This window comes from Papio anubis, chromosome 20, assembly GCF_008728515.1.
Source record: "Papio anubis isolate 15944 chromosome 20, Panubis1.0, whole genome shotgun sequence".
Taxonomy (NCBI): domain Eukaryota; kingdom Metazoa; phylum Chordata; class Mammalia; order Primates; family Cercopithecidae; genus Papio; species Papio anubis.
Genome location: NC_044995.1, coordinates 12,125,038 through 12,141,287, shown reverse-complemented (window position 1 = coordinate 12,141,287; position 16,250 = coordinate 12,125,038). Strand labels below are relative to the sequence as shown.

Genomic DNA, 16,250 nt, shown 5'->3' with positions numbered 1-16,250 from the left:
TACAGGGCACCTTCTAGTTTGTCAGTTGGATTGAACCCCAGTTACCTAGTGGAAACCAACTCACACATGTATCCCCCAAAATCGACTAGCATATGCATTACTATTTCAGCTTTGCCTGGAATTCTTTTTCTCCAAACTAACCTTTCAAACTGGTTCTAGAAATAAGCTTCCCTTCCTCACATCTCCATCATCTTGGAAGAAATTAACGGGGAAAAAGGACTTTTCTGGTAACTATCTGCCAATAAAATAGCAATCTGCAACTTTCAATCACCAGTCATATTCAGGTCAAGTTTAGCTATTAATTTCTCATAAATTGTAAACATTATAATATCATTTACATATGCAAGTTTGCTTTCATAATCTAAGACCTACTTCCAGATTTCCACCTCTGTTCCACCCATTTTGAGGTCCATGTGGCTGCACCAGCGGTAAAGGGTGTGGTGTAAGGACAGGAGAGAAGTCAGGAAAAGCCTCACTGGAGCATGGTGAGCTGGTGTTTGTGTCCTCAGTGTGGAACTCATTGCCTTTTCATGTGGGCACATTGCTGGATTTTAAAGAATAATGCCAGGCCCTGTGGCTCACAACTATAATTCCAGCACTTTAGGAGGCCATGGTGGGAGGATAGTTTGAGACCAGTCTGGGCAACATAGTGAGATCTTGTCTTTACAAAAAAAAAATTTTTTTTTTTAAATTAGCCAGGTGTGGTGTTGTGCTCCTGTGGTCCCAGCTAATTGGGAGGCTGAGCAGGGAGGATCTTGTGAGCCTAGGAGTTTGCGGCCGCAGTGACCTAAGATGGTGCCACTGCACTCTGGCCTAGGTGAAAGAACAAGACCTTGGCCAGACACAGTGGCCCACGCCTGTAATCCCAGCACTTTAGGAGGCTAAGGCAGGTGGATCACCTGAGGTCGGGAGTTCGAGACCAGCCTAACCAACATGGAGAAACCCTGTCTCTACCAAAAATACAAAATTAGCCAGGTGTGGTGGCGCATGCCTGTAATCCCAGCTACTCGGGAGGCTGAGGCAGGAGAATTGCTAGAACCTGGGAGGCGGAGGTTGTGGTGAGCCAAGATCGTGCTATTGCACTCCAGCTTGGGCAACAAGAGTGAAACTCCGTCCAAAAAAGAAAAAAAAAAAAAAAGAAAGAAAAGAAAGAGCAAGACCCCAACTCTTTATTTGAATTTTTATTTTTTGAGACTGAGTTTCGCTCTTCTCACTTAGGCTGGAGTGCAATGGTGCGATCTCAGCTCACTGCAATCTCCGTCTCCCAGGTTCAAACGATTCTCCTGCCTCAGCCTCCCAAGTAGTTGGGATTACAAGTGCCCCATGCACCATCACGCCCTGCTGATTTTTGTATTTTTAGTAGAGAAAGGGTTTCACCATGTTGGCCAGGCTGGTCTCGAACTCCTGACCTCAGGTGATCTGCTGGCCTTGGCCTCCCAAAGTGCTCGGATTACAGGCATGAGCCACGGTGGCTGGCCCCATCTCTTTTTTTTAAAAAAGGATATCGGCCGGGCGCGGTGGCTCAAGCCTGTAATCCCAGCACTTTGGGAGGCCGAGATGGGCGGATCACGAGGTCAAGAGATCGAGACCATCCTGGCTAACACGGTGAAACCCCGTCTCTACTAAGAAATACAAAAAATAGCCGGGCAAGCCGGGCGCGGTGGCTCACGCCTGTAATCCCAGCACTTTGGGAGGCCGAGGCGGGCGGATCACAAGGTCAGGAGATCGAGACTACGGTGAAACCCCGTCTCTACTAAAAATACAAAAAATTAGCTGGGCGCGGTGGCGGGCGCCTGTAGTTCCAGCTACTCAGGAGGCTGAGGCAGGAGAATGGCGTGAACCCGGGAGATGGAGCTTGCAGTGAGCCGAGATCGCGCCACTGCACTCCAGCCTGGGCGACAGCGTGAGACTCCGTCTCAAAAACAAAACAAAACAAAACAAAACAAAAAAACAAAAACAAAAACAAAAACAAAAACAAAAAACAAAACAAAACAAAAAAATAGCCGGGCGAGGTGGCAGCGCCTGTAGTCCCAGCTACTCGGGAGGCTGAGGCCGGAGAATGGCGTGAACCCGGGAGGCGGAGCTTGCAGTGAGCTGAGATCCGGCCACTGCACTCCAGCCTGGGCGACAGAGCGAGACTCCATCTCAAAAATAAATAAATAAATAAATAAATAAAGGATATCAACATTATGGATTAATTCATTTATTCAACAGAAATTTATTGGTTCTTAGAAACATTCCACTTTCCCAACTGCTTGGAATACTTTAGTGAACAAAACTAACAAATTCCATGCTCTCCTTAGCCTCACATTTTAATGAAGCAAGACAATAAATTGAAAGCATAATCAGGAAATTATATCCTAAGTAGATAAATACTATGAAAATATACATACTTGCATACATATTTATATACATTATCAGACCAGCAGCTTAGGAAGCTTCTGGTGTGGAGGGAACAGTTGGCGGAGTAATTTTCTCATGAGTCCTCATATGGCGGTGGTATGTGGATGACTGGCGGTAGCTTCTCTTACAATAGGGACATGTATAAGGCTTTTCTCCTGTGTGGATTCTCTCATGAGACCGCAGGTTGGTTTTGTGGCTGAAGGACTTTTCACACATGCTGCATGTAAAAGGTTTCTCTCCTGTGTGAATTATCTGATGCACACGTAGGTCTGATATCTGGAAGAAGCCTTTTTGACACTTGGGACAAACAAATGGCCTCTCATTCCTGTGTCTTCTCTGGTGAGCTAATAAGTGACAGAGATACTTAAAGACCTTGGAGCATTCTTCACATTTGTATGATTTTCGGACTCCATGGGATCCTTTCTGATGTACCTCACATGTGGAGTTCCCCTTATTGCTCTGGTGGGTAGGGGCAGACTCAGGGGATGACTGCTCTGGCTGAGAGATAAACCCTGCTCTCATCTCCATAGGGACACCTTGAAAAATAATTCCGTTCGTGGACCTTTCCTGGGATCTAGCAGTGACTAGCTCTGTTCTTCTTGAATTGTATGGGTTGTCAGAAGAAACACCTCCCTCTTTAGGCCTAGGGCCATTCTTTTCCTGGATGATGATTAGAGAAACTATTTGATTGTCTTGATTAGTATTACTTTCATTTACTTGAGTAGTTTTCAAAGAACTGTTGCAGCCATCTTGTTCATCTTCATGTCCTGTGAAAATAGACACTCACTGAAGTTGTACTCAAGAAGGGGTCCACATAGAACACCCCTCAGTTGTGCAGATTTACCTGACTTACCTTGTCCTGTTTCTGAGCAAGTGTCTTGGGAAGTCTGGAAGGGTGTCCCCATGTTTGCTTCTCTTGGGGTTTTGGCAGACACTTGTTTTGTGAGATGAACAATTACATCTTTTAAGGGCATATTGTCAGAAAAGAGAGCTTCCTGTCCCTGCATTTGGACATGGACCTGTAAAGAAAGCCAGATCACTGTAGTATCTGAATCTGTTGTGTAGCAGAAGACTTTTTGGAAAAGTGGCCCTTGACAGGCTGTCACAAACTCCCTCAAGTATTGGCTACCACATATTTTGTCCACCATCTCTGATGGTGTTATTCTTGTTACTACAAGCTCTTATGTTTAATAAAGTCACATGGACGTTGAATTTACAAGTACTGAATCATTTCCCCTAGGAAGAATTCAGGGTTAGTTCCTGTGAGCTTCTGGCCACATTATTTTTGTCAATTGATCAATACATGAGTTTGTTTTATGTGTGTATATGTTCAAAGACACCTCATTTAATATGTATTTATTGATTAAGTCTGAACTCAGAGGATCCAACACACGTATTATCTCCGTAATACATAGCAACTTCCTTGCACTTAGGAAGACTAGACAGTGTTTCAGCATTTTACTTCAGTTTCACTTTAAACAACAAAGTTATCAATAAAAAGCATAAAAGTGTGAAAATGTGCCACTAAATAGACTGTGAAAAGGACACTTATTTACACCGTAGGAACCAAAATAGGAAGCGAGGTTGTGGCCTTGTTCAACCTCACCTGGAAACATGCACCTAAGGTGACTCAAATATTTTACCACTCTGCACATATCTGAAAATGATGGAGAAGATGCCTCAGGTATTTATTTTAAGCTTACAAATAAATTTTAGCAATTTTGCAAATATGGGCTCTGAGAATAAGGATCTATTGTAATAGTTCTTTAGGATGTCTTTCTTGATTAGGGTTCCCTGACAGAAGAACCAGCTCTTGTCAAGACATTTCTTCCTCAACCTTGAGGTCTTCATTTAAATGTCAATTTCAGGCCGGTCTCACACCTGCAATCCTAGCACTTTGGGAGGCTGAGGCAGGCAGATCACTTGAGGCCAGGAGTTTGAGACCAGCCCAGCCAACATGGTGAAACCCTGTCTCTATAAAAAATACAAAAATTAGCCGGGCTTGGTGGAGCACGCCTGTAATCCCAGCTACTCTGGAAGCTGAGGCATGAGAATGGCTTGTGCCTGGGAGGCATAGGTTGCAGTGAGCCGAGATCATGCCACTGCACTCCAGCCTGGGCAACAGAAAAAAAAAAAAAAAGTCAATTTCTCTGCCATTATACAGACTAAAATTAACTTAATCAAACATCAATATCCTATATGTCCTACAGAATAAAAAGATATATACCTTTTTGCTTTTTTTCTTGAGAACTTAGGACGTTGAAGATTATTCTTTGTGAGAATGGTGGGAGAGTGTGAGCTGACTAATAACTGGACCTCCAATAGCTTCTCTAACTTCCAGACAACTCTAACTGACCGTGATTTATTTCTTACTTTCCTTTGTCCCTCATCCCAGAAGTCAGAATGCTGTACTCACTAAGGCAGGTGGATTTATGATGTCATCAGTCAGGTCTTCCATGAATCTCTCCAGGTTTTTGCCACTTGATTTCCATTTCTCTTTCACACTGGCTTTGTCATTGCAGTGGCCACCAATCATAAACTGCTCCAGGACTAATAGAGAAATAATTTCATCCTTGCTGTGCTTTTCTGGTTGCAGCCATGAGTGAAAGATCCTATAAAGTCTTTGCAATTCCTGCCTTGCATATGAATTATTGCTGTCTTGAAATGAATTGAGCATCATTCTTGAGAACTCAGAAATCCCTTCTTCTGTCTGAACAGCAGGTCCTTGACTTCGTCGAAACTCTGAATTTTCTGATCCAAGATTATTCTCGGATGGTTCATGCTGAAATATGGTTCTTAGATCTAAAGCCATTCTTAGCAATAAATCTCAGAGAGACTTAACTTTGATGATTCAGTCCCTTGAGTCTCTAGGGATTTCTTTCAACAGTTGGTAGATTCTTTAAAACTGCAAGCTAGAAATAGAAAAGAGATAAGTAATTAATTGCACCACTGGCATAATTAAAGACAAATCAACCAAAAAGTTAGGCCTACATGGTTCTATGGATGAATTCAAAGAAATGATTATAACTTAACATAAACTCTCCCAGAGCATATAAGAGGAAGCACTACCCACTTTAGTTACTGAGGTCAGCACTTCCTGATATCAAAATTTTACAAATACATTAAAATAATCCAAAACAAAATGTTTGAAAATCAAATCTACCCACATATACATTGCAAGTGGTGTTCATTTCTAAAATGCAGTAAGTTTGGGTTAAAATTCAAAAATCAATGCAATTTACTTCGTTAACAGGATATGGCTACAAGAATGTAATAAAATCATCTCAATGAATGCATTTAAAATGTTTAAATGCGAGTGTTTATTACTGAAAAAGGCACTTAATAGACTAGAAATATTAGGAAATATCCTTGGCTGGGCACAGTGGCTCACTCCTGTAATCCCAGAACTGTGGGAAGCCGAGGAGGGTGGATCACTTGAGGTCAGCAGTTCGAGATTAGCCTGGCCAACATGGTGAGGCACCATCTCTACTAAAAATACAAAACTTGCTGGGCATGGTGGCTCACGCCTGTAATCTCAACACTTTGGGAGGCTGAGGCAGGTGGATCACCTGAGGTCAGGATTTCTTTTTTTTTTTTTTTTTTTTTGAGACGGAGTCTCACTCTGTCGCCCAGGCTGGAGTGCAGTGACCGGATCTCAGCTCACTGCAAGCTCCGCCTCCTGGGTTCACGCCATTCTCCCGCCTCAGCCTCCCGAGTAGCTGGGACCACAGGCGCCCGCCACCTCGCCCGGCTAATTTTTTGTATTTTTTAGTAGAGACGGGGTTTCACCGTGTCAGCCAGCATGGTCTCGATCTCCTGACCTCGTGATCCGCCCGTCTCGGCCTCCCAAAGTGCTGGGATAACAGGCTTGAGCCACTGCACCCGGCCTCGAGGTCAGGATTTCAAGACCAGCCTGACCAATATGGTGAAACTCCATCTCTGCTAAAAATACAAAAATCAGCCAAGCATGGTGGTGTGTGCCTGTAGTCCCAGCTACTCAGGTGGCTGAGATGGGAGAGTTGCTGGAGCTCGGGAGGTGGAGACTGCAGTGAGCTAAGATCGTGCCACTGTACTCCAGCCTGGGCAACAGAGCAAGACTTCATCTAAAAAAAAAAAACAACACACACACACTCACACACACACACCGGGTGTGGTGGCACGTGCCTCTAGACCCAGATACTAGCTACGTCAGTGGCGGAGGCACGAGAATCGCTTGAACCTGGGAAGTGGAGGTGGCAATGAGCCAGGATCATGCCACTGAGTTCCTGCCTGGGTAACAGAGTGAGACTCTTTCTCAAACAAAACAAAACAAAACAACAACAACAAAAAACTTGATGTGAAAAATATTTTACAAAATAATTACAACAAAATTTATTGTTAAAAGTTTTCTGCTTCAGCTATCATCTCTATGAAACATTGGATTGCTCCCTAACCAGTGAAATAAGGAAAGAAAATATCTCAAACCTATTTATAGAGTCCTGATTTTGTTTACAAAAGGTATTCAATAAATTTGGTGGGGATGTAAATCAGTTAACCACTATGGAAAATAGATGGAGATTTCTCAGAGAACTAAAAATAGAACTATCATTTGATCCAGCTCGGTATCTACTCAAAAGAAAAGAAATTGTTATATAAAAAAGACACCTGCACTCATATTTTGATTGCAGCACTAGTCACAAGAGCAAAATCATGGAACCAACCTAAGAGTCTACCAGTGGTTGACTGGATAAAGAATATGTGAAATACATACCATGGAATATTATGCAGCCATAAAAAAGAATGAAATTAGTCCGTTGCAGCAACATAGATGGAGCTGGAGGCCATTATCCTAAGTGAACTGACTCAGAAACAGAAAAAAAAACCCACATGTTCTCACTTATAAGTGGTAGCTAAACAGTGGGTACACATGGACATAAGGATAGAAATAACAGATGCTGGGGACTCCACTGGGGGAGGTGGGAGGAAAATGGGTATTGAAAAATTACCCATTGGGTACAATGTTAACTATTTGAGTAATGGGTATACTAGAAGCCCGATTTCCACTAACATGCAGAATACCTTTGTAACAAACATGCGCATGTACTCCCTGAATCTAAAATAAAATAAAATATTCAACAACTAGTAGCCTACGTGAATTTAGTAAGATGTCTATTACAATGCCAATATACCAAAATGAACTAAATATTGTAATATTATGTTATCACAAGCAGTTGAAATTAAAACCAAAAACCTCTTTTCACTGTGACGCCTGTAATCTCAACACTTTGGGTGGCTGAGGTGGGTGGATCACTTGAAACCAGGAGTTCAAGACCAGACTGGTCAACATGGTGAAACCCTGTCTCTACTAAAAATATAAAAATTAGCCGGACGTGGTGGTGCATGCCTGTAATTCCAGCTACTCGGGAGGCTGAGCCAGGAGAATGGCGTGAACCCGGGAGGCGGAGCTTGCAGTGAGCTGAGATCGGGCCACTGCACTTCAGCCTGGGTAACACAGAGAAACTCCGTCTCAATAATAAAAATAATAATCATCGTCATCATCATAATCATCATCATCAGAAAATAAAGTATTAGAAACTGAGAGTAGAAGGGTGGTTGCCGGGAGCGTGGTGGGGCATATGGGAAGATGTTGAGCAAATGGTGCAAACTTTATTCCTTTATTTTGAGACAGGGTCTCCCTCTGTCAGCCAGGCTAGAGTGCAGTGGTGCCACCACGGCTCACTGCAGCCTCAGCCTCCTGAGTTCAAGCGATCCTCCTGCCTTAGCCTCTTGAGTAGCTGGGACTACAGGCATGCACCACCACACTCGGCTAATTTTTTAAAAATTTTCTTTTCGAGACTTGGTCTCGCTATTTTGTCCAGGCTGTCTTGAACTCCTGGACTTAAGTGACTGCTCCTCACTCTAGCCTTTCAAAGTATTGGGATTACAGGCATGAGCTACTATGCCTATGGCAAATTTTCTTTTTTTTTTTTTTGAGACGGAGTCTCACTCTGTCACCCCGGCTGGAGTGCAGTGGCCAGATCTCAGCTCACTGCAAGCTCCGCCTCCCGGGTTCCCTCCATTCTCCTGCCTCAGTCTCCCGAGCAACTGGGACTACAGGCGCCGCCACCTCGCCCGGCTAGTTTTTTGTATTTTTAGTAAAGACGGGGTTTCACTATGTCAGCCAGGGATGGTCTCGATCTCCTGACCTCGTGATTCACCCGCCTCGGCCTCCCAAAGTGCTGGGATTACAGGCTTGAGCCACCGCATCCGGCCGCAAATTTTCATTTATAAAATGAATATGTGACCGGGCACGGCGACTCGCGCTTGTAATCCCAGCACTTTGGGAGGCCGAGACAAGCAGATCACTTGAGGTGAGACATGGTGAAACCCCGTCTCTACTAAAAATAAAAAATTAGCCAGGCATGGTGGTGCACACCTGTAATTCCAGCTACTCGGTAGGCTGAGGCAAGAGAATCGCTTGAACCCGGGAGACGAAGGTTGCAGTGAGCCGAGATCGTGCCACTGCACCCCAGCCTGGGCGACAGAGTGAAACTGCATCTCAAAATAAATAAATTAATTAATTAATTAAATAAATGTCACCATGTCATTCTCAGGCTAGGAAAAAAACGAATATGCTCTGGAGATCTGATGTACAGCATGGTGGCTATAGCTAATATATATTGTATGCTTACAATTTGCTAAATTTTCAGTGTTCTCATGATGTAAAAAAGATAATTGGCTCACGCCTGTAATCCCAGTGCTTTGGGAGGCCGAGGTGGGCATATCGCTTGAGGTCAGGAGTTCAAGACCAGCCTGGTAACATGGTGGATCCCCACCTCTACTAAAAATGCAAAAATTAATTGGGTGTGGTGTCATGCACCTGTAATCCCAGCTACTTGGGAGGCTGAGGCACAAGAATCGCTTGAACCCGAGAGGTGGGGGTTGTAGTGAGCCGAGATCACACCACTATACTCCAGCTTAGGTGACAGAGCAAGACTCTGTCTCAAAAAAAAAAAAAAAAAAAAAAAAAGGAAAAAAGATAACTATGTGAAGTGATGAGTATGCTAACTAGCTTGATTGTGGTAACCAATTTGCAATGTATACATATATACAGAGAGAGATGTCACATTGTATACCTTAAATAGATACAGTCTTTGTCAATTATACCTCAGTAAAGCTAGGGAAAACAAGAAAGAGAGAAAGAAGTGAATGAAATAGAAAAGACAAGCCAGAATCCATACAAATGACACCTTTCTCTGGCTGAAAACTCATTAGGCACAGACACCTGCAAGGCCACTACCAGCTACACCCACTGTGTTGCAAAAGGATACATTCCTTAGAAAACATTCTTAGTACCTTTACTGTTTGAATTTTTTCCCCATTAACAGTTACCATTCCTTAGAACTTCACTGCTTTAACCAAAGCTACAATTTTATGTTTATCTGGTTTTACTCCCTGTCCTTTCCCACTGATGCTTAGGATTCAGAAGCAAAACTGAGTTTGCATTGCTTGAAATTGATTTCTAATCCCAAATCAGATGACCTGTACAACTATAGACACACCCTTTGAAATCCTGAATGGATAAAGAATTTAATCCCTTTTCTGTTAATGTATCATAGCTATTTTTGTGTTTTTTTCTCCAATTTTATATATGGTTAACATTTCAAAGATTTGTGCAATTTTGAAAAAAGCAAACTTCATGCCATAAAATCAGAAAATGGTGGACACAAAAACCTAACTGATTTCTGTTAGTTAATGTTATTTCCTGCTTGTGTTAATCTCATCTGGTCTGATTAGACCAGATCTGCCACCCTGATGGCATCAGTTAATGAGGCAGAGGTGATCCTGGTAAAATCTCTTGGGAGAAAACGGAACACATTCTTGCCTTTCCCTAATCCATTTGTCATAATGCTTCCAGTCAACGTTTATAAAATGCTAATCTGCTCACATCATACCCCACTCTACTCTCTGGATGGCTCCCCTCTGCCCTCAGGGAAAAGCACTGAGTCCTTGTCCTATGAGGCTTTCCTGGGCCAGCTCTACACTTCTCAAGCTCCATCTTAGGTGTTGTGGCTGGTTCTCTACATGTAGGGACATTGGTCTCTCTCCCTTTTGTTTTGTTTTTGTTTTTGTTTTTTTTCCTGTGGAACCCATGGCTTCCCCTTCATTTCACTTCCCTCCAAATTCTCTTTTTGGATTACCCACCCTTTCTCCCCTATGACACACAGACCACATGTTCACACTTGGAGACATGCACTCCGTCCCACATAGACAAGGCTGCAAACTATTATGGTTTATTTCCCAGAACCTGGGAATTCAAAACAAGGCTACTGGAGTTCTAATCTGGAGTCTGGCATTTACAGACTGTGTGATGCAGGCATGCTTCCCATCAGGTCTGGGTCTGTGTCCTGGGGTTTATGATCTCTAGTGACCCCCAGCTAAATATCTCATATACAAAGGAATTACTAAGCTGGGCGCAGTGGCTCACATCTGTAATCCCAGCACTTTTGGAGGCTGAAAGTGGGCAAATCACTGGAGGCCAGGAGCTTGAGACCACCCTGGGCAACATGGCAAAATCCTGTCTCCTCAAAAAATAGAAAAATTAGCCTGGTGTGGTGGTGTGCGCCTGTAGTCCCAGCTACTCAGGAAGCTAAAGTGGAAGGATCACTGGAGGGTGGGGAGGCTGAGGCTGCAGTGAGCTGTGATTAGGGCTACTAAACTTTAGCCTGGGTGACAGAGACCTTGTCTCAAAAAAAAAAAAAAAAAAAAGAATTACTAGAACATAAAGCCATACGATAGACTTTTCGAAGAGAAATCTTCAGTCACACCAGTCCTTTATACAAAGTACACGACATTAAGCCCTTTTGGGTCAGAGCTGTTTTAACAAAAGATCATTCCCTACACCTGGGAGACCGCCATATCTCTGTACTTAGGAATTTTCCTGAAATAGCTATGCCTACATACACATGCATACACACTCAGAGACACAAAACTGGGAATTTTCCTTCCATTATGGAAGCTTACCTCCTTCTTGGTTGGCTGGGTAATCCCGGGCTGAACACTGAGCTGATGTGTGACCGGCTTTCCACACTGGGTTTATCTGATGTGCCTCCTAAGGCTGCTCCCTTTTATAGGATCTAGAATCAGTGATTTAAAGACGTGATTGGATAACACTTGTCTGTTGATTGAATTACTGATGGAATCTTCATCCAGCCACAGCTCCGTGTCTCTAATACAATGTTAAATACCATCACTGATCCTGGGTCAATAGGTCATAAGCAAACACATTAGTATTTCTGCAGGCTAGGTGCAGCAGCTCACACCTGTAATCTCAGCACTTTGGGAGGCCGAGGCAGGCAGATCACCTGAGATCAGGAGTTCGAGACCAGCCTGGCCAACACTGTATTTTTCTCTACTAAAAATACAAAAATTAGCCGGGCATGGTGGTGGGCACCTGTAATCGCAGCTACTCGGGAGGCTGAGGCAGGAGAATCGCTTGAACCTGGGAGGTGGAGGTTACAGTGAGCCGAGATCGCAATACTGCATTCCAACCTGGGAGACAGAGCAAGACTCTGAAGCCCTAGCCTGAGCAACAAAGCAAGACCCTGTCTCTACCAAAAATAATGTTAAAAATGTTAGCCAGGTATGGTGGCATGTCCCTATAGCTTGTTTGAGCCAAGGAGTTCGTGGCTACAGTGGATTATGACCGCCCCACTGAACTCTGGCCTGGGAAACGGAAGGAGACCCAGTCTCAAAAACAAACAAACAAAAAACACGCCTATAATCCTAGCACTTTCGGAGGCTGAGGTGGGCGGATCACGAGGTCAGGAGTTCGAGGCCAGCCTGGCCAATGTGGTGAAACCCCATCTCTATTAAAAATACAAAAATTAGCCAGGCATAGTGGCGCGTGCCTGTAGTCCCAGCTATTCAGGAGGCTGAGCAGAAGAATTGCTTGAACCTGAGAGGAGGTTGCAGTGAGCTGAGATTGTGCCACTGCACTGCAGCCTGGGCGACAGAGGGAGACTCTGTCTCAAAAACAAACAAACAAACAAACAAAAACAAAAACACAAAATCTGCTGTTAAATGTGACAATGTCCACATTAAATGAAAATATAATAACAAACGTTATATATAACAAACGTTAGTCTCGCAAATTCTGGTCAAGTTTTATTATAAATTACTCATACAAACATGACAAACTTTTGCTCAAACTTTTCAGTGTTCAGAGATTTATGAATTACAAGGGTGGCAGAGGGCAAGGCTAGTGCTCTGTCTCCTTCTGTGCCAGTTCCAGGCTGGTGGAACAGAGGGGGCCCAGGACCCCAGAGAAGGCATTCCTAATCCATCAAAAAGATGACAGGGGCTGAGACTAGGATTATATCAGTGGAAAGGGAGAAATTGGTACATATTTTATATTGAGAAAGCGTATGACGTTTGATAGACTCTAAGGAGTTTCATCCACATTTACTCCATATAGAAAAGTATCCCTGCTCCCATCAAGAACCAATTTTCCACTGGTGGTTTAGGTCCTGTCACCAACTGTGTCATTAAACCAACTGTGACAGGACATAAAGCACCAGTGGAAAATTGACTCTTGATGGGAACAGGGATACTTCTCTGCTACAACAATGAGAAATGGGCCGGGCGCAGTGGCTCATGCCTGTAATCTCAGCACTTTGGGAGGCCGAGGTGGGTGGATCACCTGAGGTCAGGAGTTCGAGACCAGCCTGGCCAACATGGTGAAACCTCGTCTCTACTAAAAAAGTACAAAAATTAGCCAGGCCTGGTGGCGGGCGCCTGTAATCCCAGGTACTCGGGAGGCTGAGGCAGGAGAATTGCTTAAACCTGGGAGGCAGAGGTTGTAGTGAGCCAAGATCACACCACTGCTCTCCAGCCTGGGTGACAGAGTGAAACTCCGTCTCAAAACAAAACAAAACACAACAAAACAAAAACGAAAAATGTAGAGAATGTGAGTACCACTGGAGGTCAGTTGTTAATTGGTGGTGGGATGTGGACCGGATGCGGTGGCTCACGCCTGTAATCCCAGCACGTTGGGAGGCCGAGGCAGGCGGATCACAGGTCAGGAGATCGAGACCATCCTGGCTAACACGATGAAACCCCGTCTCTACTAAAAATACAAAAAATTAGGTGGAGCTTGCAGTGAGCCGAGATTGCGCCACTGCACTCCAGCCTGGGCAACAGAGCGAGACTCCATCTCAAAAAAGAAAAAAAGAAAAAAAAAAAGATTGTGGTGGGATGTCTCCTTCTGCAGTCTCAGGGAGTTCCTTGGGTAAGGAGCTGTAAGGAAAAAGTTTTGGGAAAAACTGGCAATTTCTGTTTGGAGGAGGTTGTTGGATTTTTGAGTTCAGATATACAGCCAGCTGTTGGACATGCTGGTGTGTAACTCTGGGAGCAGTTAGACCTGGGGCATGATGATATCAGTAAGAGTGGTAATAGCATCAGGGATCATAATAACTAATCTTTAAGCAGTCAGGGCATATTTGACTCTGTTCTCAGTGCTTTCTGTACATTAGCCCATTTCCATCACAACAGTCTTGTAATGTAGATCCTAAATAACTCCATTTTAACATCAAAGTAACAGAGGCACGGAGAAGTTCAGTACCTTGGCCAGTGCTACATAGCCTGTAAGTGGCTGGGCTAGGATTTGATACCTGGCTCCAGAGTGGGACTCTGAATGCTACATTAAGGAGGCAAAGGCACACAGCCACTGTGTAAAACCGGCAGCTTTCTAGGGAATGGGCCAATGGAGGAGTGAAGGGCATGAGCAGGAGGATTTATCCTTGGGGAACACAGGTGGTGGAGGAAATGACCTGGCGATACCCCAATTTAGGCATAGAATAAACAGACACAAAAGAAAAATACATGTGAAAGCCACATAGTAATTTAATCAAATAAGGATATTACAAAGACAGCTATCAAATGTTTTTCTGATCAATTGGGAAGGCAGGTAGTGCTGCCTTTGGTAAAAATAGATGACCTGTTTACATCCAGCATCATCTCAACTTGTGTCTGGTGAGTATCCCCGCTCCAGTGTGAGTGAGGAAAATAACCCTTGTTTCCAAGAAGACAAAGCCAATCTGCCTCAGTATGTAGGAAACAGTGATTTCAATTAGAATACAAAAAAAAAAAAAAAAATCTGGTAGGAAAATAAACAAAACTGTTACTTTCTTTTTTTTCCGAGACAAAGTCTTGCTCTGTCGCCCAGGCTGGAGTGCAGTGGTGCAATCTTGCCTCATTGCAACTTCCACCTCTGGAGTAGCTGTGATTAAAGGCGTGTGCCACCACGCCCGGCTACTTTTTGTATTTTAGTAGAGACGGGGTTTCACCATGTTGGCCAGGATAGTCTCAAACTCCTGACCTCAGGTGATCCGCCTGCCATAGCCTCCCAAAGTGTTGGGATTACAGGCGTAAGCCACCACACCTGGCAACTTTCTTTTCTTTTTTTTTTTTTTTTTTTTTTGAGAAAAAATATTTAGTTTGTTTGTTTGTTTATTTATTTTTGGTTGTTGCATCTACTTTAATAACAACTTCAAAAAAGGAACAACATTCATCCGGTTCTAAATGTCTTTATGAACGCAAAGACTGGGGTCCCCTGCCAGCTTCCCAGGCAGCTCTGCGCCTCCCATAGGTGGCTGCACTTGGACCACACCACTTCATTAGCTTAAAGCTACAACAGTCATAAAGAGAAGGAAAGAACTGGGGAGCCAGCATGCGAAGCTTATCCAATGCTTCCAGTCATACAAGCAAGCTGCAGGATCTCAGGGAGGTGGGTGGATCACCCTATGGAAATTCTCCAGGGCGCATCGAAGCTTAGCATGTTTAGTGGAGACTTGGAGAAAGCCCCGAGTCTGTGCGGGACCTGTAGGAACCATGGCAGGCATTGGCTGCTTCATGAGGATCTGATATGGTTCCTTTTTAAAAACTGCATTCTTCAAAAGGCAAACTACCCAACTCCCTTTTAAAAGTGAATACTATACAAACTTATAATACACACACTTGTCAAAATTGTGTGCAAAGAACTGCCAAAGTGACTTTCTCAAAGTAATAAGTTGTCCTAAGATGATTTTCTGTAAACCTACTTAGGCCTGGCAAAGATACTTTAAATATCAACACAACTTGGATTAATTTAATTTTAATTAATTAATTTATTTGTTGAGACGGAGTTTCACTCTTGTTTCCCAGGCTGGAGTGCAGTGGTGCGATCTTGGCTCACCACAACCTCCACCTCCCGGGTTCAAGCAGTTCTCCTGCCTCAGCCTCCGGAGTAGCTGGGATTACTGGCGTGCGCCATCACGCCCAGCTTATTTTGTATTTTTAGTAGAGATGGGGTTTCTCCATTTTGATCAGGCCGGTCTCGAAATCCTGACCTCGTGATCCACCCGCCTCAGCCTCCCAAAGTGCTGGGATTACAGACGTGAGCCACCGCGCCCGGCCTTGGATTAATTTTAGAAAAAGGGTGGCTTTAGGTCAAACACACATTTACAAAAGAGCAATGATTCACCCAGGAGCTGACAGGTGCAGACTGATGTCAGTGAACCTTGTGTTGTATGAGCTTAAAAAAAAAAAGTATTAAAATTTAAAATACAAAATTTGACACCAAGTGTAAACATCTTTGTGACTACAGACACTGGAGATACCAGCTGCCTCCCTGTATTTAGCAGCCTACACAAATGGTAAGGGGTGTGCTGCGGGGTGTTAGCATGCTGGAGTGGCTGGGGTGGGAAGAACCGCTGGAAGCCAAGTAGATACACTCCAGGAAAAACATCAGAACTGAAGTTACAGAAAACGGAATCCCAGTAGCACAGTGGCAGCTAGATTCCTTTTGCTTCTGTCTGTAGCTTGCATTA

General features: G+C 43.8%; 1 protein-coding gene across 1 annotated transcript; it reads right to left on the bottom strand.

Annotated features, from left to right (window-relative positions):
- Positions 1 to 2,190: 2,190 nt before the first annotated feature.
- On the bottom strand, positions 2,191 to 5,835 carry ZSCAN4 (zinc finger and SCAN domain containing 4). The gene is made up of 3 exons (XM_003916221.5): positions 4,820 to 5,835; positions 3,257 to 3,422; positions 2,191 to 3,170 (listed from the first exon to the last, which is right to left on the bottom strand). Exons 1-3 carry the CDS (start codon positions 5,213 to 5,215, stop codon positions 2,431 to 2,433), a joined length of 1,302 nt encoding a protein of 433 aa, XP_003916270.2. The 5' UTR covers positions 5,216 to 5,835; the 3' UTR covers positions 2,191 to 2,430.
- Between the last annotated feature and the right edge of the window lie 10,415 nt (positions 5,836 to 16,250).